Source organism: Micropterus salmoides, unplaced genomic scaffold, assembly GCF_014851395.1.
Source record: "Micropterus salmoides isolate LMB-PRFRI ecotype aquatic unplaced genomic scaffold, ASM1485139v1 Ms_hic_scaffold_1, whole genome shotgun sequence".
Taxonomy (NCBI): domain Eukaryota; kingdom Metazoa; phylum Chordata; class Actinopteri; order Centrarchiformes; family Centrarchidae; genus Micropterus; species Micropterus salmoides.
In genome coordinates, this window is record NW_024040040.1 from 60742469 (window position 1) to 60764848 (window position 22380).

Sequence of the window (22380 nt, forward strand, 5' to 3'; positions counted from 1 at the left end):
ATGGCAATCTCTTTTATCTCATAGACGATTATCTGTGTCCTGTCTCAGGCACCGTAGCTATACTGCTCGCTTGGGTAGGGAAGGGGGGGTGCAATTCGCAACCCTTACCACTAGCTGTCACTAGAACTTGCACACTGAACCTTTAACGTTATATAAGCCGTGTGCTAGCTTCCCGGGGCAGGGGAAACACTTTCTATCGGGGATAACTACCTTGGCATGACAAAACTAGTAACAGCGCTACTTGTAGCGATGCTACTGCCCAACACTGGATATATATATAGATCTATATACATTTAATAGGTTTCATAATTGTATAATACTCCCAAATTATAGTCCCACTTCAATTGAGCCTATATTGCGCACTGTTTATTCACGAAACAACAGGGAGAGGATACCACAAGGTTTTTTGACCAGTTTCTTTCTCTCCCTGGGATCAACAATGATTAAAACATTAGTGTTACAGTGTGCAATGATCACTTCTCTTTCTAGTTGCTGGATTTTTAAGTCAGTTTCCTCAGTACCTCTTTTTATCTCCATATCTAAATCCAAGTCCTGCCGGGGTTTTGCTGATATTTTATTTTGTTAATTTTTTCAAGTGTGTGCAGTTCAGACATCTAAAAGTTTGTAAAACACTCATCAATTAGCACAGCAGGAACTGTGCACCTGTGGATGTCCTTCAGGTAATACTTACTAGATTGCCAGACTGGCTGTCAGACTGTGGGACTACAGCCTCAGGGTCAAGTTACAAATATGATACAGTATTTTCTATGAGCACCACATCACTGACTTTTTATCTATTATCCATATTGACTAAACAAGTACAACATTTTCACACAAAATTTACATGCCTCTCTGCCAACACCTATTGTATATATATAGCCTGCACTTATTGAAAGTATTTGTTAAATGAATAAATAAAAATGTTGCTTGCAATGAAAAATGTTAAATAACTGAAAATGCTTTAAGGAAGGTTTATTTGCACAATAAGAAAACATGCAATGCAAACATGCATGTAAACATAGAAGAAACATGTGCATTGTCCAAAAAAATTAACTTAAGCTAAAAGAAAAAGCCACTAATTACTGCATTTTATTTATAAATTTTAACTGTCACCTGCCAGCTGGATTTTGTGTTTCCTTTTATATAAATAAAGGCATTTCCAGCATAAATTGGTACAGAATATTTCTTAGTCACACCCCAAATCTGAGCCCTTAAATGTCCCCACCACTTTTCAACACAAAGTGAGGCCCTTGGGTAGGGTGTGTGCCATGCTGTAGTGACAATGATGATGATTAGTTCAATTTAGGTTAATGATTATAACATAATAATAACGCTATCATAAAATGAGACTGTAACCTACTGCTGGTGATCACTCACTGTCATACATGCATAAGCTATTTGACATTGTTTTTGTAGCTAGCATAGCTAACTGTCCTAATGGCTGAGGTAAGGTTATTTTTTTCAGCGATGCGGTGGCACGCTGCGGTGAAAATTACTTGTAGGCTACTTGTACTTAAGTATGAGTTGTGTACTCCATGGCCACCTCTGATCACCATGGAGTCAATAAATGAGTGTGAATTAATTATGCACGGCACAAACCACTCAGCTGGTTTGGGGGAATATTACAATAGGTTCACGTTATACAGAAGGATGGTGTATTGGTCCGACCGATTTTTTTGGGCCAAAAATGCCAGAGCCGATTTTTTTGTCCTGGTCCAGACCTGGTTATGTGGTATATACGAAGTTAAGCAGTGCAATTGGTCTCAAATTATCTTATATTCTTTTATCTTTGCCAGCTTTAGGAATCAGTGTGATTAAACCTTGTTTCATGCTTGACATCAGTTATATCTTCTCTATCTTCACTCTCAGTGCTTGGAATAAAATATTTCTTACATCATTCCAAAAGAACAAATTGGTTGTGAGCCCATTCGTCCCAGGGAATTTGTTGATCTTCAAAATCACTGACCCGCTTTCAACTGACATTTTATTCAAAACTTGTCAGGGGTTGCTGACATGACAATGAGAATTTAAAAACGACAATCAAAATAATATCAAATTATATTTCTTTCAATCAACTAATTAGTCAATTCCTGCTTGTAGAAACAGTTGGGTAGTTTAATGGGTTTAGTTTCACCCGTTTCGACTGGTGGCGCACCGGCCGCTTCTACGCTTGATTCAGTGTTTGGAACAAACCACACATCAGCCTCTAACTCTCAGAAGGCTTAAATATGATGACACGATCCGTTGATTTATTAGCAGTAGCAACATGCTGTAGTATATCCGCACCTGTAGGCCTATGATGGCAAAAAAAATACTTATCTTTGCCAGCAACAAATGTTCCATGATGTGACCAAATTTTTCCAAGGCTGGGGATGTCAATTATGAAAAGAAAAACAGACTCAGCCCCAAAACAGCTGAATAGAAATTGTGATTTGCTTTTGAGAAAAGCGTCGGCTAAATGAAACACACAGATGTGTTTTATTTAAACACACTTTTATTGCGATCCCCATCTGCTGTCTCTGACAATCTGAAAGTGTTTGTTTGTATGTTGATTTCTCCCAAATCCTGTTGGTCATGTATTGATAAGACGTTTAGAATTGTAAACGCGGGTCAGTCATTGTTTCAATGAAACCCCTCCCAAGATGTGTCAATATCAAAAGTGACCATTAGGTGTCACTGTGGCAGTGGCAGATGGTGATGGAGGTGAGGATGGTCTCAATGATGGCGGTGTAGAAGTGCACCATCATTGTCTTTTTCAAGCTGAACCTCTTCAGCTGCCGCAGGAAGTACATCCTCTGCTGGGCTTCATCTCCATCGTGGGAGATGATGGTGCCCAGGAAGCAGAAGGACTCCACAGTCAAACAGGGTGATGGGGGAAGAAGTCCAGAAGATAGAGATATGTTTTCCCAGCTTCACGTGCTGCTTCCTGTCAGACAGGAAGTCTGTGAACCACCATGCAGGTAGAGCCAGGCACGCTAAGCTGGGAGAGCTTGACCTGCAGCAGTTCGGATGATGGTAATGAAAGCAGAGCTGAAATCCACAAACAGGATCCTGGCGTAGGTTCCTGAGGAGTCCAGGTGCTGGAGGTGTAGTGAAGGGCCAAGTTTACTGCATCGTCGACAGACCTGTTGGCTCTGTAGACGAACTGCAGGGGGGTCCAGGGGTCGGAACTTTTAGCACAAGTGCTGCACTGATGCAGTTCTTCACTTCTATGAGTTCTTCTGTGTTTTGACCACAAACCTCTAGAACTGAATCTTTTCCCACGAGATTACTTGTCTGTATGCTGCCTTCTGTTCTGTGTCAAATCAGACGCAACAACACATCTTTTCATCGTGCAAAGCTACAGCTTCTCACCTTTGTGTTCTCTTGTTATGTGGGTTTTCAATTGACGACTTGCTCTGAAAGCCTTCCCACATTTTTCACAAGAATATGGTTTCTCACCTGTGTGGGTTCTTACATGGAGTTGCAACTGATTGCTGGTTCTGAAAGCTTTCCCACATGTTTCACAAGCATACGGCTTCTCACCTGTGTGGGTTCTTATATGGAGTTGCAAGTGATTGCTGGTTCTGAAGGCTTTCCCACATGTTTCACAAGCATACGGCTTCTCTCCTGTGTGGGTTCTTATATGAAGTTGCAAGTGATTGCTGATTCTGAAGGCTTTCCCACATGTTTCACAAGAATACGGCTTTTCGCCTGTGTGGGTTCTCACATGAGCTATCATGTTACTCCTTTGGCTAAAAGATTTTCTACATGTTTTGCAAGAATACGGCTTTTCACCCGTGTGGGTTCTCGTATGACTTATAAATGTTTTAGTGTCACGGAATCTTTTCCCACAGATTTTGCAAAGGTATGGCTTCTCACCTGTGTGGGACCTTTTATGAACATGCAAGTGTTCGCTGGTTCTGAAGTCTTTACCACATATTTCACAAGAATACGGCTTCTCACCTGTGTGGGTTCTCACATGGGCTATCATGTTACTCCTTTGGCTAAAAGATTTTCTGCATGTATTGCAAGAATACGGCTTCTCACCTGTGTGGGTTCTTGTATGGTGTTGCAAGTGATCGCTGGTTCTGAAGTCTTTCCCACATGTTTCGCAAGAATATGGTTTCTCACCTGTGTGGGTTCTTATATGGCGTATCAATGCACTGCTAGTTTTGAAGTCTTTTAAACATGTTTTGCAAGAAAATTGCTTCTCACCTGTGTGAATTCTCAGGTGTTTCTGAAAATCTGACTTGGACTGAAAATCTTTTCCACATGTGTCACATGTGAAAGACTTTTTACCTGTGTGAGGATCATGATGAACCTCTGACATGGTAGACTTGTGTACATTGTTTCTGGGGCTTCTGCTGTTGTGATCTTGATTCTTTTGTTTTGGCTCTGCATCTCTAGTTGATCCTGAGTCTTCATGCTCGCCTCCTTTCTGATCTTGGCTCTCAGATACATGACAGTTGTGAGAGAGGAGCTGGTGGTCACTTTTCAGTTCTGCTTCACTGTGGTCACTTTCCTCATAAGTAGGAGTCAACATAAAGGTGTCAGTCTCCTGCTTCACTACAAGCTGCTCTCCCTCCTGACTAGTACAGAGTTCCTCCTGTTCCTCTTTAACCTGTGGAGGCTGTGGGTCCTCCTGGTCCAGACCGGGGATCCTCTCCTGAATCCAGAGCTGCTGGTCAGCCAGAACCTCCTCCTCCTTACAGACATGTTGCTGTGGGAGCTCTGGAGGGACAGAGAGAAAAAGGAACAGGCTAACCTTACTACTGTGATGGGAAAGAAATAAATGCAGAGACGCGGGAAAAGGAGTCCAAGTATATTGTATTTAAAACACTTTTAATTTTATATCAGTCTATTTCCTTTGTTTTGAGTTACTTATATAATGAATCTTTCCTCACCTATCCTGTGTAACTTTACTTCGGGTTTCCAAGCGATATCCAGCAGTCTGCGCTGACGATCGATCTCTTTCTCGTACTCGACGATAGTGTTTTTAAAAACTCTGAATATTTCTTCAGCAGCAGCAGTTAGTCGCTCGTTGACAAACTCTCTCAAACTCCCAACTGAAGACATTGTTGATTAATTACAAATGAAATAATTAGCGGAGTTACGACTACAATAACTCATTCTAGCGAAAGTCAAAATAAAAAGACGCTGCAAACGCTGGAGCTTGTATTGTTTACTTCCGCCGGATGTCACATTATTAAGTTCCGACAGCAGAAGTGCGGTAGCTTTTCGTTCCGCTTTCAACTGATGACATTTTATTCACTTGTGTTTATTGTCAGCAGTAACAAAAATCCTGTACTTGAATAAAAGTACAGATATATTTTCTAAATATTGCTCCACTAAAAGTAGAAGTCTTCAACTTAATTTTTTCTAGAGTAGAAACGTAGGCCTACCTAATCCACAGTGAAAATCATTAATTGTTATTTGATACAAAATAGTTCATCTTTAACCAATACCAACAGTAAAATCCTGCTTTCACATTAATGCATGAGTAATAACCTACTGATATAATACATAATAGTAGAACAATCACAGGGGACATTTTTCATTCTGCAGTGAGTAGCCTACATTTTCCTTATTATATTTACACATATGTACAGTAACCTTTTCAAATCAGTACTTTTACTTGTAACAGAGTATTTGTACAGTGAGGTATTAGTACTTTTACTTAAGTAATCTGAGTACTTTGTCCACCACTGTTCCTAATAGACCCCCAAGGTTTTATTTTCTTCCTGTCTGACTTTTTTTTTATTTACCTGTTCCTCTCCGTATAGGTCAGTGTGCCAAACTATGCAGACTGTTATTCTGACTGCTGAATCATTAATAGCTGCAGCATGTTTGTCTTATATAATTATATCTAGCCATTTTGCTACTATTACGGGTCAGAACAGTTGCGGCTGTGGTTGCGATCTGACATTTCTTTACCCCGTTAGAGGGAAGAATTTAAAAAGATGCGTGGCGCTGTGGGGAGGCCGCCAAATGCCCAAAAACAACCAATATGTTTGCCACCGGGCTGCCTCTTGACAATACATCATATGGGGTTCAGGTCAGGCGAGTTGGTGTGGCCATTCAAGCACAGTAATACCATGGTCAGCAAACCTAATGGTTTTGACCCTGTAGGCAGATGCCACGTCCTGCTGGAAAATGAAATCAGCATCTCCATAAAGATTTATGTGTAATTAATCTAGAATATGTCAAAGTTTCGTATTTTTTAAATCTGTAATATCAGCAGACTTTGGCATTTCCACAACAACAGCAACTTCGTTTTTTTATGTAAATTCTAGATTACATTTCCAATTTTAATGTATACTCTCCCCTAGTTTTTAAAGTTTTCAAAAAGTTCAAATAATTTTTTTAACCATTGTTTATGTATTATTGGCTTTTGTATTAGTGAAACCTATTTCTGATCATATATATATATACACACACATTGATATTGATCTTGTATGCCTATCATTAAGTCACACCTACATTGATATCAAAAATTAACAAAAGTTTCTAATTTTAGATGAAGGCTAAAGCAAACCGATCATATAGAGACACAGATTGTCTGTACCACCCTGTTACCCATGAACCACCCCATCACAGGGTCATATTGTTAAAAAATAATTGAAAGGAAGTGAAATTTTCCATAAATGAATATTGAATAAAATTCTTGTTTTGTGGACTAATCAAATAAATGTAACTTTTATTAGACATTTTTAAGTGAATTAGAATTTTTTGTACGAACAATGAGGCCACTGATATGTTGAATTCATATTTCAAGATTGAAAATCTAAGAATAATAAAAAATTATTAAATTACATATTTTATATTGATGGTTTCTAACAAAAGGACATTTTACTAGTACATTTTTAAAATGTATTTCTTGTATTACTACTCAAAGGGTGTACATATTATCCGTGACGAGGTGGTACAAGAATGGCTCCCATGTCTCAATAAAAAGGATAGGAAGAAAAGGATTTTGTGCATGAGGTGGGAAAATATGTTTTCTGAGGGGTTTAACATATCTTTATAAATTGTAAGTAAAAAAAAGTTTGCTCTGGATGAAAATTTGGAAAATGGAATTTGGAAAAAATTTGGATAAAAAATGGCACCCCTTTCATAGAATGACTCATGCCACTATCAAAGCTACCTGGGCTTCTATAACACCTCAGCAGTGCCATGGGCTGATTGCCTTCATGTCATGTCGCATTGATGCAGTATTTCATGCAAAAGGACCTCAGACCAAGTACTGAGTGCATAAAACATTTTTCAGAACTTTTCAAAAGGTTGACATTTCTGTATTATAAATTCTTTATTTTAATATTCTAATATTTTGAGATGCACATGTAGGTTCCATTTAATCAATTGTAACAATCATTACAACAGGAAGGAGAACCACCCGGTCACATCCCTTACCACCAAGTTTTATTGTGACGTGGTGGTAAATTTCTAAAATGGCTGCAGTTCTCTATGTGGTTAAATTCCTGACCTAGCATACATGTATTCAATGTGAAATATCATTTTCTTTGCATTAATAGTGTAAAAATTTGAATAAAAATCAGTTTTCCCAATCTATTTTGCATGACAGGGTGGTTGGTTTGAGCTTGACAGACCCTGTCTAACATAAAAAATTAACAAATAAACAATGTAAATCAATCTCAGTACATGCCTGCCCTTGTTCTAGGCAGCACCAAAAGCTCAAATGATGTCACTTCCTCTTTGTGATGTCATTTAAAGCAAGATTTTTTGGGCCAGAACAAGTTAGTATGACGGGGTGGTAAGTCAAACTGAGCGTCGAACAAAAATAATAAAATATTTACAAAAACTAATGTTTTCTTGAATAAACAGGGACACAAATATAATCCTGAAAATAATCATGGTTTGAAAAAAATAGTAATAGTATGTTATTCTTTAGAAATAGTATTTTTATTAAATATCATTCAATTCAATTCAATTTTATTTATAAAGCGCCAAATCACAACAACAATTATCTCTCAGCGCTTTTCATAAAAGACCAGGTCTATCATGCTAACAAGAACAATTTAATTAATAGCTTTAAGCTTTGGAAACACACTTTGGGATATTTTTGTAACTTATACATCTCATCAAACGTTGCGGACCCAAATGGCACCCGTTTCATAGAATGACTCAGCTGTAGTACCCTGCACAGAGCAGGCACAGGCACTTGAAGGAGTAAAGGAGAGCTGTGGCCGCTGACAGGCAGAGGAGGAGGCAACGGCGTCGCCAGGTCATGTTTTGACTGTAGCCCCGAATGTAACTCAACAACAGCAACAAAAATATTTTCCATGTTAACATGCATACAGATACAGTTAACATGCAGATAAGAGCTAAGGGTAAGAGCGGAAGCTACTCGCAATAATATTGCTACGTTTTGTATGAAGTTCACGTAACGTGACCCCCCGCCGTTTCCCAGCCTGCCTGCGAGTAAGCACGAGAGGGGAGAGAGAGAGAGAGACAGCGCAATGCTCACAGCTTCAGGGCTTGTCCACAACTTCTGAATTGTCTCTAGCAAAATTGTAATCAATAGCCAACATTTACATATGTGTTGTCGGTTAGTGTCTAGTCAGTGTATTATCACAAACGGTTGAGAGTCGCCGCAAAGTAGTGAGACAATATCATGACACCTGACGCTCAGGGTAGCGCTCGTGCTGCCGTTTCTGTCCCCCTCGCTGTGAGACACTACTGTTTCATTGTCTCCAGGATGCTTCATTCCCTCTAAAGCGGCTGTGAGCTGCACTTTGAAAGTGAACATTTGTGTGGAATCGTGGTGATATTTCTGTGTGATCACAAGTGTTTTCAGGTTCGGTTTTCTTTCTCTGGTGAAGAGCAGTGCGCTCGAGTATAGGCTACAAGTTAAATAATTTATTTACATAAAAAAATGTGCAACAATCGTCCCATAAAGCATAGGCCAATACTGACATTGTTCTGGCCCAGTGACATCTCTTACAGCCCCGACTCCCTCCCCCTCTGCTCGAGCTGTTTCTTGTGTTGTGGGTCAAAAAAATAAGTATTCGCCAAATGCGCGAAAATAACCGATTTATAGATATAAACTAAAAAAAAGAATAAGCTACTGATTACTACATTACATTCTATTATATTTTTATATTCTGAATTATCATCTGCCACCTATATTTTGTCCTTCCCTTTATAAAACTAAAGACATTTCCACCATAAATTGGTGCAGAAAATGTCTCCAGAATTCAGGAAATTAAGTGTTTAATGCTCAGAATCTTCAGGGGGAGGACCCCCAGACGCCCCAATATTTAATTAATAAATACTTTTTTTACTTTATTAAAATTGATTAAGCTAATTTATCATTGAGGTGAAAAGGTGCCATATGCACATTAACAACGACTTTAGGCTACTTCAGGCATGCCTGCATGTATGTAGACTCAGCTGGGACTAAATTGTATGAGAAAGGTTGATCTACAGGACAAACAATCCAGAATGCCTGATAGCCTTACTGCATTATATTACACTATATTTTTTATTTTGAATTGTCACCTCAGACATTTCCTCAATAAATTGGTTCAAAAAATTCACCAGAATGCAGGAAATTAAGTGTTTAAAGCCCAGATTTTTCAGGGGGAGGACCCCCAGACCCCCCTCTTAAATATTTTTTAAAACATTTTTTATCAGTAGTAATTATAAAAATCATAATAAATGTATTTATATGGCCTATGATATTTAATAATTAAAATGTAGCTCAATGATTTATATGGTTCAGTTTGACTAATGGCATAACAAGGCAGCAGTTTTTGAGGGTTGATACAAGTCTCCAGAATGTAGGAAATAAATAAGTGTTTAATGTTTACAATCTTCTGGGGGAGTACCCCCAGACCCCCTCAACTATTTCGTCAAAAACAATTTTTGTCCAAAATACTAAGCCTATTTAAATATATTATTGTCTTGTTGTCATGGTCCCACTATTTGTGCAGTGTCAAGTCTCATGGGCTAAGAGTTTTGGTCAAACGCCTAATCTTAAAAGCAAGGATAGTGTATTGGTGAGGGGTGTCCGAAAGATTTTGGTGGGCCGCCTGGGCCTAAAATGCCAGGGCTGATTTTTTGTCCCAGTCCAACCCTGGCCAGCTAGGCAACATATTTCTACATCAATGTACATGCAGAACAGGTTTTACTATATGATCATATATGTATTATTTTAATTTAAATACATGCAAATATACTTTTTGTTGCCTTTTAGTTTATGGTTTACCATTTACAGTGTGTGCTTCTATCGGAGATGCCATTGTTTTGTGACGTCACTCAGCTGCTACTCTGAAGTCGGGGTACATATTTTTTCTCCGAGTTCACAAATAGGAAATCCGACTTCTAGTGGCCTTCCAGGATAGTTTTTGTATTTGGAGATCGGAAATTTCCGAGTTCCAAGTTGCCTGGAACGCGGCATTATACCTGCAGCTGATTAGAGGCAACCAGCTGCAGCTGCTAGACTGACGTCACAGCACCGGCACATACTTGGAGAGAGCACAGGGATTTATTTATATGAAAGGAAACAACACTCATGTGACAAGTGACAGTTCAAAATGTGAATACATAACAGAATATAATGCAGTAATCAGTAGCTTGTTTTTTGTTTAGCTTAAGTAACTTTTTTTTAGCAATGTTATACTTCTATACTTACATTGCATTGTATGTTTTCTTTTTTGCAAATAAACTAAACTAGCAGTGCATTGATACGCCATATACACTTTCGATACCATAAAATAAATTTATTCATCCAGCTCGGGCATCAAAGTGCACTATTTATTAGATGTTTTATTTGTTGTGTGCTATGCTTGACGCAACCCTGTTTCTAATACTCAGGAACCACTAAAAGTATATTGTAAAATATTTGTTTAATAAATCCTTTACCACTAAGTAAAGAAATATACATTTACATTGATTACTCATTTAATTTTAGATAAGACTTTACTTATATTAATTTAAGCAACTTTTTAAATATATCTTGCCCAACTTGTAAATTGTTACGAGTGTTCTTTTACTAATTTCAGTATTTATTCTAAAATTTTTGCTGAAATACATTATGCATTTAATTATTCAAACAATTCAAAGGACAATAGGTTAAGCCCTTGTGAGCTGAGAAAAATCATTTTAGATTAATTTAATAAAAATTATATGGTAACAGGGTTGCAAATCAAAGCTAATTCTAGCTTTTTCTCAGGAATAGATGGTAGATATGGAATGAAGTGTTACACTCAAGGTCAAGGACAGACTCAGTTATATAAATAAAACAAATGTTTCTTATTCAGATAATATATATGTAAATATATATAAAATATAATATATGAGTAACAGGGTTGCATTGGTTACAGTAACACACTCAATCATGCACTGTAAAAAAGAAAATATCCCGTTGTTCTTAACGGAACAAAACTGTAAATAAGTTTACAGTACAACCTGTAAATTGTACAGTTTAGAATTGTTATTTACAAAAAGATACATTTTAAATCTGTAAATTCAACAGCTCTTTTCTGCTGAATTAGCATTAGCATGCTGCTACTGAACAAATTTTTTCAGCAATATTTACATGCAGTTGTTGCTTATTATACACTGAATCCCATTCAATTTAACTTCCTCTGGAGCGTGTGGCTTCCTCCAGCAACTTAAGTTAACTTCGTCAACTCGAATAGTTCACCTGTCACCTGTTCTGCTCCTCTCCGTGTACACACACACACACACACACACACACACACACACACACACACACAGAGCACCCAAAGCTGAAACTGTGCTGCTATCTTTTGTACGGTAGATGCTGCAAAGTTAATAATGTTGGGTTATTGTTTCTTATTTCATGGGCTATATGGGATTTTGGAGCAATGCGTATAATAGTTTTTAAAAAGAATGTATTACATTTTAGGAGTTCAATAGTTTAATTTGTCCTAAGGCAATGAGTAATCCTTTTAAATAATTGTGATCTCAATATTGACCAAAATAATTAGCAGCCCTACATGAATATTTAATTCATGAAATTATAGAACATCTGTTGTGTGAAACTGCACCTCTACCTTCTTTCTGTACATGCTAATGCTTCATTCAATAAATTTTCTTATAAAAACTTTTGAAATGGTTTTTAAATTTGGTGAAGAGCGCATTATGACTTGTTAAGGACTCAAAACTCAAAGTTTAAGACTTGGACTAGACTTGGACTTCTTGGTACTTGACATGAGACTTGACTCGGACTTGCCAGTCATGATCGGTCTGGACTTGGAAGTCGACTTGAGTGCTAAGACTTGAGACTTGACTCGGACTTGTAAAACGATGACTTGGTCCCACCTCTGCTATTTTGTTAATTATGTGACATATTATATATTAAAGCATAACAGTGATAAAGTATTCAATAGTAAACTATGTACAGCAAAATTTAGACTGAGGAAAGTCCAGTGTTCCAGCAGAAGCAGAAGTTGTTGTCTCCTACAGATGACCCACGGTACTGCAATGGATATTCTTACAACTCATGAGAGGCAATGTCGCTACCGCCACCTGCTGGTGTAGCTAATAAACTGCTCTCACGTACATATCTCTGTTTACAGATCTCTGTGGTACGGAGTGTGTAAATGACCTTTATTAATCTCAGCATCTTTGAAATACTGGTTGTTTTATATGCTAATTCATATCATATGGTATCTTCTGAAGTTAGGTCATTATTTGGCACATTATTTTAAATTTTAATGTCAGGGCTTTTATTTTGAAGGCGTCTTGCCGGAAAAGAGAAAACGGTCAACAATCAATCTTTTTTGTTTGTTTAGCACCCAGCTGAAAAGGGTACAAGGTTTGTTATAATTTCGTTTCATGTGCTGTTTAATGTTCAGTCACATGGTGGTGCCTTTTCATCATTTCATCAGAGTTTTATGCTATTGTGTTTAAGCTAGCAAGATATGCTATTGTATGCTATTTTACCTCAATGAAGGTAGTTCTATTGGTCTTAAAGGGCAATTATCCCGGTAGAGTTTGCTTGGTAGTACAGTGTAAAGAAACGCAGCATATGTCTGTTTTACAGTAACTGCAAACTATGGTTAAATAAGGTTAAAGCTGCATATGTGACATAAAATACACTGCTCAAAAAAATAAAGGGAACACTAAAATAACACATCCTAGATCTGAATGAATGAAATAATCTCATTAAATACTCCTTCTTTACATAGTTGAATGTGCTGACAACAAAATCACACAAAAATTACTTAATAACTTTGATGTAATGTCCTTAAAACAATGAGGCTCAGTAGTGTGTGTGGCCTCCACGTGCCTGTATGACCTCCCTACAACGCCTGGGCCTGCTCCTGATGAGGTGGTGGATGGTCTCCTGAGGGATCTCCTCCCAGACTTGGACTAAAGCATCCGCCAACTCCTGAACAGTCTGTGGTGCAACGTGGCGTTGGTGGATGGAGCGAAACATGATGTCCCAGATGTGCTCAGTTGGATTCAGGTCTGGGGAACGGACGGGCCAGTCCATAGCATCAATGCCTTCCTCTTGCAGGAACTGCTGACACACTCCAGCCACATGAGGTCTAGCATTGTCTCGCATTAGGAGGAACCCAGGGCCAACCGCACCAGCATTTGGTCTCACAAGGGGTCTGAGGATCTCATCTTGGTACCTAATGGCAGTCAGGCTACCTCTGGCGAGCACATGGAGGGCTGTGCGGCCCCCCAAAGAAATGCCACCCCCACACCATCACTGACCCACCGCCAAACCGGTCATGCTGGAGGATGTTGCAGGCAGCAGAACGTTCTCCACGGCGTCTCCAGACTCTGTCACGTCTGTCACATGTGCTCAGTGTGAACCTGCTTTCATCTGTGAAGAGCACAGGGCGCCAGTGGCGAATTTGCCAATCTTGGTGTTCTCTGACAAATGCCAAACGTCCTGCACGGTGTTGGGCTGTAAGCACAACCCCCACCTGTGGACGTCGGGCCCTCATACCACCCTCATGGAGTCTGTTTCTGCCCGTTTGAGCAGACACATGCACATTTGTGGGGCTCTGGCAGTGCTCCTCCTGCTCCTCCTTGCACAAAGGCGGAGGTAGCGGTCCTGCTGCTGGGTTGTTGCCCTCCTACGGCCTCCTCCACGTCTCCTGATGTACTGGCCTGTCTCCTGGTAGCACCTCCATGCTCTGGACACTACGTTGACAGACACAACAAACCTTCTTGCCACAGCTCGCATTGATGTGCCATCCTGGATGAGCTGCACTACCTGAGCCACTTGTGTGGGTTGTAGACTCCGTCTCATGCTACCACTAGAGTGAAAGCACCGCCAGCATTCAAAAGTGACCAAAACATCAGCCAGGAAGCATAGGAACTGAGAAGTGGTCTGTGGTCACCACCTGCAGAACCACTCCTTTATCGGGGGTGTCTTGCTAATTGCCTATAATTTCCACCTGTTGTCTTTTCCATTTACACAACAGCATGTGAAGTTGATTGTCAATCAGTGTTGCTTCCTAAGTGGACAGTTTGATTTCACAGGAGTGTGATTGACTGTGATTGATTTTCCCTTTATTTTTTTGAGCAGTGTACTTTTATTAAAAATTAATTAAGAAGTTTATTATGCTTACTTATAGCACTCTTATCAGAGGTTGTCACTAAGCTAACAGGTTAAAAAAGGTGATATTTCATGATTGGAATATAAAAGGATAATATATGCTTTTATTTTTATCTTTCGTAGCTACTTTCAAGGTGTATTCAGGTTTATGGAGCTACAGTATCGTCCTATTTACCCCTGAATAAAGCCATTGTGAACCATCAGTAAAAGCGTAGACCATCATTCAGCCGGGGATGCTACAGAGTGGACAAAATTCCACAAATGCGTAAAGAGGAAGTCACAAATATAACGTGACCTGCAAATTGACAGGAAATGATCCGCAAATGTGCAAAAACTGTTTTGTGTGAAAAAATAGATCCACAAATGTGTAAATATTACAGCTGCCACCACCCCCACCTGTATTTGCCTGGGCTTTTAAGTAGGCTATGTGGTATGCTGAGCAGGCTGTGCAAGCCCACGCGGAGGATTGGCTGCATGAGGAGAGAAGTTCCCGCCTACTTCCTGGGTTTCCGGTGACCATGCCATCGATTGGTGCGGTGTGCTACTATGGGCCAATCAAAGGGCGACAGTGACGACCACCACCTGCTTAAAAACCTGCTGGGGCTGCCTTTTGAGGCAGCAATCTGACCTGAGTTGCTTGCCTTGGGAACACATGTCTCAGAGCTTGTAGTAGTGTTTTGTAACCTGTGCCAGACTTTGTGTCTTGACTGTGTTTCACTGTGTGAAGGTAAGGGGTGGGCCAGGTTTAAGCTTAGATATAACTGACACCTTTCTTGCACACACCATAGTTGTTTTATGTTAGTTTTCACCAGGTTCAGGGGTGCTGTGTGTTTTGGGTTTTTTCAAATTCTGTAGGTTAGTGAGCTTTTGGTTTATTCTTGTTTTTGTTAGTACCTCTGTAGAGCAGTAATCCTCCTTTTGAGGATCTCCTTTTGTTATAATTGTTTGTTGATTTCCACAGCACCCATTGGCCCATCCTCTGTTTGTGCTCCACTTGCGTTACTTCAAATAAATATCCTTTCAAACCAACAACATCTGGTTTATGTTTATGTCCCAATATCCCTAGACACCTCGGGACGTAACAGTAAATAACACTTTGTATGTGAAATTAAAATATGTGTGTACAGAGTAAATTTTACATATTTGCATAATGCACTGTATTTTTGTGGATATGATTTTACACAACACAAATATACATATTTGTAGATAGTGAAATATTTGCGCATCATAGTACATATTTGGATTTTATTATAAAATCTTCCATAGTTTTTGTACATATTCTCATCTGTAAATTATAACATATGAATTTGTAAAATGTAATACAGTTTCTTTCTGTAAATCAAATCTACCTGACAAAAAACACAATTTTGACACTCTTACGTTGTAATTTTTACTGCATTGTATTGTTGTATGTATTCTTACTTTAAAATGAACAGTTGTGTTTGGTTCAGTGTTTTGCAAAATATTTCTGAAACATTACTTCACTGTTTTTTTTATTAACAGTATTTTTATGTCATGATTTTACAGTAATTTACTGTTAATTCCACAGACTTATTTTACAGTGGGCTAAAAAGATTGAAAAAATATGAAATAGAAAAGAGGACTCGGTGATGTGACTGTTTTTTCTCTTGCTCTGACAGGCTAAATGGGTTTCAGTAATGCACACATGTTGTGGGACACAACTTCTGTGCATAAATACTATTCTTTAAAATATGTTCAATAAAATATGTTTCAAAAAATGTTTAAACAATTATAAAAGACATATCAAGAAATGATGATACAAAAAAAGTAGATTTAAAATTTTAACTGTTATATTTGACATGCAAATTGATCATAAAGAAGGAGGGACAAGAGAAAAATGGCATTTTAGGGGGTGCTGGAAAGCTATTTTGCATTATACATTATATTTTGGAGCCACTTTTTCTACAACTATATTTACATTTCGATTCGAATGATTCACACAACAAGTGCATGTTTTAGTATTGTGTACATGTATTATTTATAATTTAATGGGTGGGACAGAAAATGTCCTCCAATTCTGGAATGACCCTTTTAAAAACTCTGAATATTTCTTCAGCAGCAGCAGTTAGTCGCTCGTTGACAAACTCTCTCAACTGAAGACGTTGCTGAATTACAATGAAATAATTAGCGCCGCTCCGACTACAATAACTTCCAGCTAATTCAAAGGAAGCGGCTAACACTGGAACTTGTATTGTTTACTTTCGCCTGATGTCACACTGTTAAGTTCCGACAGCCGAAGTGCAGGAGCTTTTTTTCCCGCTTTTTAACTGATGACATTTTATTCAAAACTTGTGTTTATTATCAGCAGTGGTGGATGAAGTACACAAATCCTGTAGTTGAGTAAAGGTACAAATACATTTGCTAAATATTACTCCACTAAAAGTAGAAGTCTTCAATTTAAATTTCTACTCAAGTACAAAAGTACCTGCTTTTAAAAATACTTCACTATAGCATAAGATATAACTTTATGAATCGCCTGTAGGGAAACTTTCAGTTGACAAAGCAGCTCAAATGAAAATGAAAGAACTGATGTAGTATTATAGAAGTACCAACACACTACTTACACTATACAATCAATAATAATTATTTACAACCATTTACAACCAGATAAATGTCTGAAATTAAATGAAATCAGGAATAGTCTCTCAGTTTGGTGCTGTGGTGTTGTGGAGCCTGATGGCTGATGGCACAAATGAGCCCCCAAAGCGCTTTAAGGCATATATTCCAATTCTCTACTTTTCTGAATACTTTATCCTGTTTATTTTAAAGGTTCCATTACGGTGGTCAATATCAATATTAAAGTTATTGATATTGACCACCGTCCTCCTTCCTTTATATCTTTAACCATACTGCTTTTCTTCATGTAATGTGGTCTGTTTCTCCAAGTGATATTTAAGTTGATTTGATTGATAGCTTGTCATGCTTGATAGTAAAGAAATAATTAGCAGTGGTACGTTTTCTTATTATTTCCGTTTTATGGCGGTTGTAAGCATGATTATTAAAAGGTGCATACCGCCACCTCCTGTACTGGAGTATGTTGGATGGGACTACTTTATATCATCATAATATTAAAAAAATAAATATAAAACCCACTAAATCCTATTATATATCCCTTAATCCTTCAGGAGGTATTGCACAGCATCCTTCTGCGTATCCTTAGTATTTTTTCAAATACTGTACTTAAATACACATTGGAGATACTTGTTTTTTTGAGTATTTTCTTTTCATGCCACTTTCTACTTCTGCTCCACTACAAGGAGATATTATACTCTTTACTTCACTACATTTATCTGACAGCTTCAGTTACTTTACAAAGGAAGATTTTCACACAAAAAATATGAAGAATTAAAAAAAAAAATATGATGATATGAGATGATTAAACTACCCAACAGTTTATACAAGTACAGCTAGTGTATTAGAGGATTGATAGAAATGTAAATGGCAAAAGGCATTTTGATAATCTTTTAATTCATTTTTTATGTTAAAACATTTCATGGTTCCAACTGCACAAACATGAAGATTTGCTGCTTTTTCTTTAGATTATTTTAATGTATTTTTAATCATTTCCAGGTTAATCAGGTTAAGACTGATAAAACAAGCATTGTGAAGGTGTTACTTTGGGCTATGAGCAACTGTGACAAGATTTCCTAATATTTCCATAGTTTTTACAATTGAATCAGCAGATTAATCCATAAAAAAATCATCATTAACTGTTGTATGATCCAAAATAGTTCATCTTTAACCATGTTCAACAGTAAAATCCCGCTGTCACATTATTGCATGAGTAATAATAACCTAATGATGTATTATATAATAGTATAACAGTCACAGGCAACATTTTTCATTCTGCAAAGAGCACTTTCACTTTCAATACAGGGCAGCTCTAGGTCCTCTCCCAGAAAACTTAGAGCATTAACCACTTAATTTCCAGCATTCTGGAGAAATTTTCTGCATCAATTTCTGATGAAAATGTGTTTATTTATATGACGGGAAAGAAAATTCATGTGGCAGGTGACAATTTAAAATATCAATACATAACCGAATATAATGCAGTGAAGTATAATTCATCTGCAGTTGCTCACATTGCATGATGAAAAACGGCAGTTTAGGGGGTATTACCTAATTTCATTGTCTTACTTGCGCTAATGCAAATGTAGCTATGCTGACCCATGTGAGTTCATTTTTCCACAGCCAATGCTGCCTAATCTATGTTAGAAATATACTTTGTTGTTGTCGCATTGAATGAAGACGTGTAATGTAATTTAGCGCAAAAAAGCGTCCGCTTGTTCCATTATCCAACTTGTACAATGAAAAAGAAAGTCTAAAACCGGAAACAGAGACTCACATGGGTCAACATACATTTGCATTAGCTCAAGTAACACAATGAAATTAGGGAATACCCCATAAACTGGCATTTTTCATCAATGTTAACAACTGCAGATGAATTATACTTCACGCACGGACCAGCAATGCACTCTTTTCTTTCTACACTGAACAAAATTATAAACGCACTTTTGAAAACACTTTTGTTTTTGCCCCCATTCATGATGAGCTGAACTCAAAGATCTCAAAGACTTTCTCTATGTACACAAAAGGCCTATTTCTCTCAAATATTTTTCACAAATCTGTCAATCTGTGTTAGTGAGCTCTTCTCCTTTGCCGAGATAATCCATCCACCTCACAGTTGTGGCATATCAAGATGCTGATCAGACAGCATGGGGATTGCACAGGTGTGCCTTAGGCTGGCCACAATATGTGGTGTTTATAATTTAGTTCAGTGTATATTTACATTGCACTGCATTTTTTGCAAATAATCCTTTCTTATTTAACATTTCTTGTTGCAAGCTATTTTTCAGAACAGTCACAAATCAGAATAAACACAAATGCTTTCAAAAAGCACAGACGACTGTAACCTTCTTTATTTGTCATTTCTTCTACAAGGAAAACTTCACAACTTCCACCACAGATGTCAATAACCCTCAAATGTTCAACTTACTTCTTGCAAAGATGTGTGGGCTTCACACAACACTATAAAATACTACTTGATGTAGATGGATTTTAAGCCATTTGAACTTAAACTAAAAATGATTAAGAGATGCTTCATAAAAAGACATCAATGTTTTACAAGAATACAGCTTCTCACCTGTGTGGGTTCTCATGTGGACTTTCAAGCCACCCTTCCGACTAAAACATTTTCCACATGTTTTGCAAGGATACGGCTTCTCACCTGTGTGGACTCTCATATGTTTTATAAATGTTGAAGTGGCACTGAATCTTGTCCCACAGGTCTTGCAAAGGTACGGCTTCTCACCTGTGTGGGTTCTAATGTGGAGTATCAAACCATCCCTCCGGCTGAAAGACTTCCCACAGGTTTTGCAAGAATATGGCTTCTCGCCTGTGTGGATTCTTATATGGAGATTCAAGTGACCCCTATGGCTAAAAGACTTCCCGCATGTGTCACAAGAATACGGCTTCTCGCCTGTGTGAATCCTCAGGTGTGTCCGAAATTCTGACTTGTACTGAAAACCTTTTCCACATGTGTCACATTTGAAAGAGTTTTTACCTGTGTGAGGATCATGGTGAACCTCTGACATGGTAGACTTGTGTACATTGTTTCTGGGGCTTCTGCTGTTGTGATCTTGATTCTTTGTTTTGACTCTGCATCTCTAGTTGATCCTGAGTCTTCATGCTCGCCTTCTTTCTGATCTTGGCTCTCAGCTACATGACAGTTGTGAGAGAGGAGCTGGTGGTCACTTTTCAGTTCTGCTTCACTGTGGTCACTTTCCTCATAAGTAGGAGTCAACATAAAGGTGTCAGTCTCCTGCTTCACTACAAGCTGCTCTCCCTCCTGACTGGTACAGAGTTCCTCCTGTTCCTCTTTAACCTGTGGAGGCTGTGGGTCCTCCTGGTCCAGACCGGGGATCCTCTCCTGAATCCAGAGCTGCTGGTCAGCCAGAACCTCCTCCTCCATACAGACATGTTTCTGTGGGAGCTCTGGAGGGAAAGAGAACAAAAGGAACAGGCTAATGTTAGAACTGTGATGGGAAAGAGAGAAATGCAGACATGCGAGGCTATGAATACGAAACATTTTTGGATAACACATAGACCTACGATTTCCTCTGTTTTACGTTACTTATATAATGAATGTTTCCTCACCTATCCTGTGTAACTTTACTTCGGGTTTCCAAACGATATCCAGCAGTCTGCGCTGACGATCGATCTCTTCCTCGTACTCGACGATAGTGTTTTTAAAAACTCGGAATATTTCTTCAGCAGCAGTTAGTCGCTCGTTGACAAACTCTCTCAAACTCTCAACTGAAGACATTGTTGCTTCATTACAAGTAAAATAATTAGCGGAGTTACGACTACAATAACTCATTCTAGCGAAAGTCACAATTTAAAGACGTTGCAAACACTGGAGCTTGTCTTGTTTACTTCCGCCGGATGTCACACTGTTGCGTTCCGACAGCAGAAGTGCGGGAGCTTCTTCTTCTTCTTTCTTCTTCTTCTTCTTCTTTAGGGTTTAATGGCGGTTGGCAAACCAGTTTAACGGTGCATTACCGCCACAAGCTGGACTGGAGTGTGGAACGAGAGATTAAGCAGGAAATAAATGAAATAAACAATACCAAAAAATAAATAAATAAATAAATTAAATTCTTTTTTTCTAACTCAGTTTCTTTAAGAAACTTAATTATATGACAATATATCTGGCCTGCTGTTTTCCCCAAGACCTGTCAATGAGATATCATGATGTTTTGCCTTCCGTAATGACTGAAAGAGGCGTTCCCTCTTGATAGTGTATCTCCTACACTGAAGGAGAACATGTTCAACCGTTTGGTTACAATAACATTTCCCAGTTGGGTGCTTACCTATTTATAATGAAAGGTTGAGACCTGTATGTCCTATTCTCAGACGAGTGATTATATTTTCTTCCCTACGTTTCCGCGCCCACCTTCCTTCCGGCACCAACCTGTCTCTGTACATTATATAGGTGCCTTCCAGTTTCACTATTGTCCCAATGCTCCTGCCAAACTGACTGTGCATAGGTCCTGATAAATGTCTTAGCTTCATCTTTAGTTAATGGGGTTTTTAGGTCTACATGTTTGATTTTGAGTGTTCCTTTGGCCAGAATATCCACCTGCTCATTTCCCTCCACACCAACATGAGCAGGAACCCAAAGGAAGCATGTGGATAAACCCTTTAGCTCCATCCTGTACAATATAAGGAATATGTCATTGAGAATATTGGATCTAAATGATTATTTGCCAGATTTAATACTCATTAGAGCAGACAAGCTATCAGATGCAATAACAGTATTATTTGTTTCCCTCTTTCTATCCACTGCAGGGCCAGTACTATTGCAGTCAACTCTGTGGTATACACTGAGACATGATCTGATATTCTTTTCTTGATATATGACTCACTTGCTGGGATAAAGACTGCTGCACCTGCACGCCCTGTATCAGGATCTTTGGAGCCATCTGTGAATATAAACATGAAGTCTGAAAAATGTAAATCAAAGTAATTCTGTACTATACTGCATGCTGGAAGTTTCTTTGACATATCCTTCAATTCCTGCTGTATGTTTAGATCTACAATTGGTGTTGGGAATAACCAGGAAGGAATGGAAGACTGTGACACTGTAGGGCTGTAGTCTAATTGTCGTAATCCTATGACTTCTGCCTTTGCATCACCAATCCACCCAAAACTTGTGAAATTTGTCTGTGTTCCCAGCAATCTATTAAGAGACTCTTGGCAGGATGAGAATCACATTGCCCCTGGAGATTAACCCAGTATGCCAACATTAGCTT

The 22380-nt window shown here is 38.4% G+C and overlaps 1 protein-coding gene across 2 annotated transcripts; it reads right to left on the reverse strand.

Moving 5' to 3' along the window:
- Positions 1-2227: 2227 nt before the first annotated feature.
- LOC119914813 (zinc finger protein 267-like) lies at positions 2228-21029 on the reverse strand. 2 transcript variants are annotated; one of them, XM_038734352.1, is made up of 3 exons: positions 20726-21029; positions 20133-20563; positions 2228-4713 (listed from the first exon to the last, which is right to left on the reverse strand). In XM_038734352.1, exons 2-3 carry the CDS (start codon positions 20161-20163, stop codon positions 3341-3343), a joined length of 1404 nt encoding a protein of 467 aa, XP_038590280.1. In that variant the 5' UTR covers positions 20164-20563; positions 20726-21029; the 3' UTR covers positions 2228-3340. The 2 variants fall into 2 exon arrangements, with proteins under 2 accessions (XP_038590280.1, XP_038590272.1); XM_038734344.1 differs by lacking the exons at positions 20133-20563; positions 20726-21029 and adding an exon at positions 4887-5164.
- Between the last annotated feature and the right edge of the window lie 1351 nt (positions 21030-22380).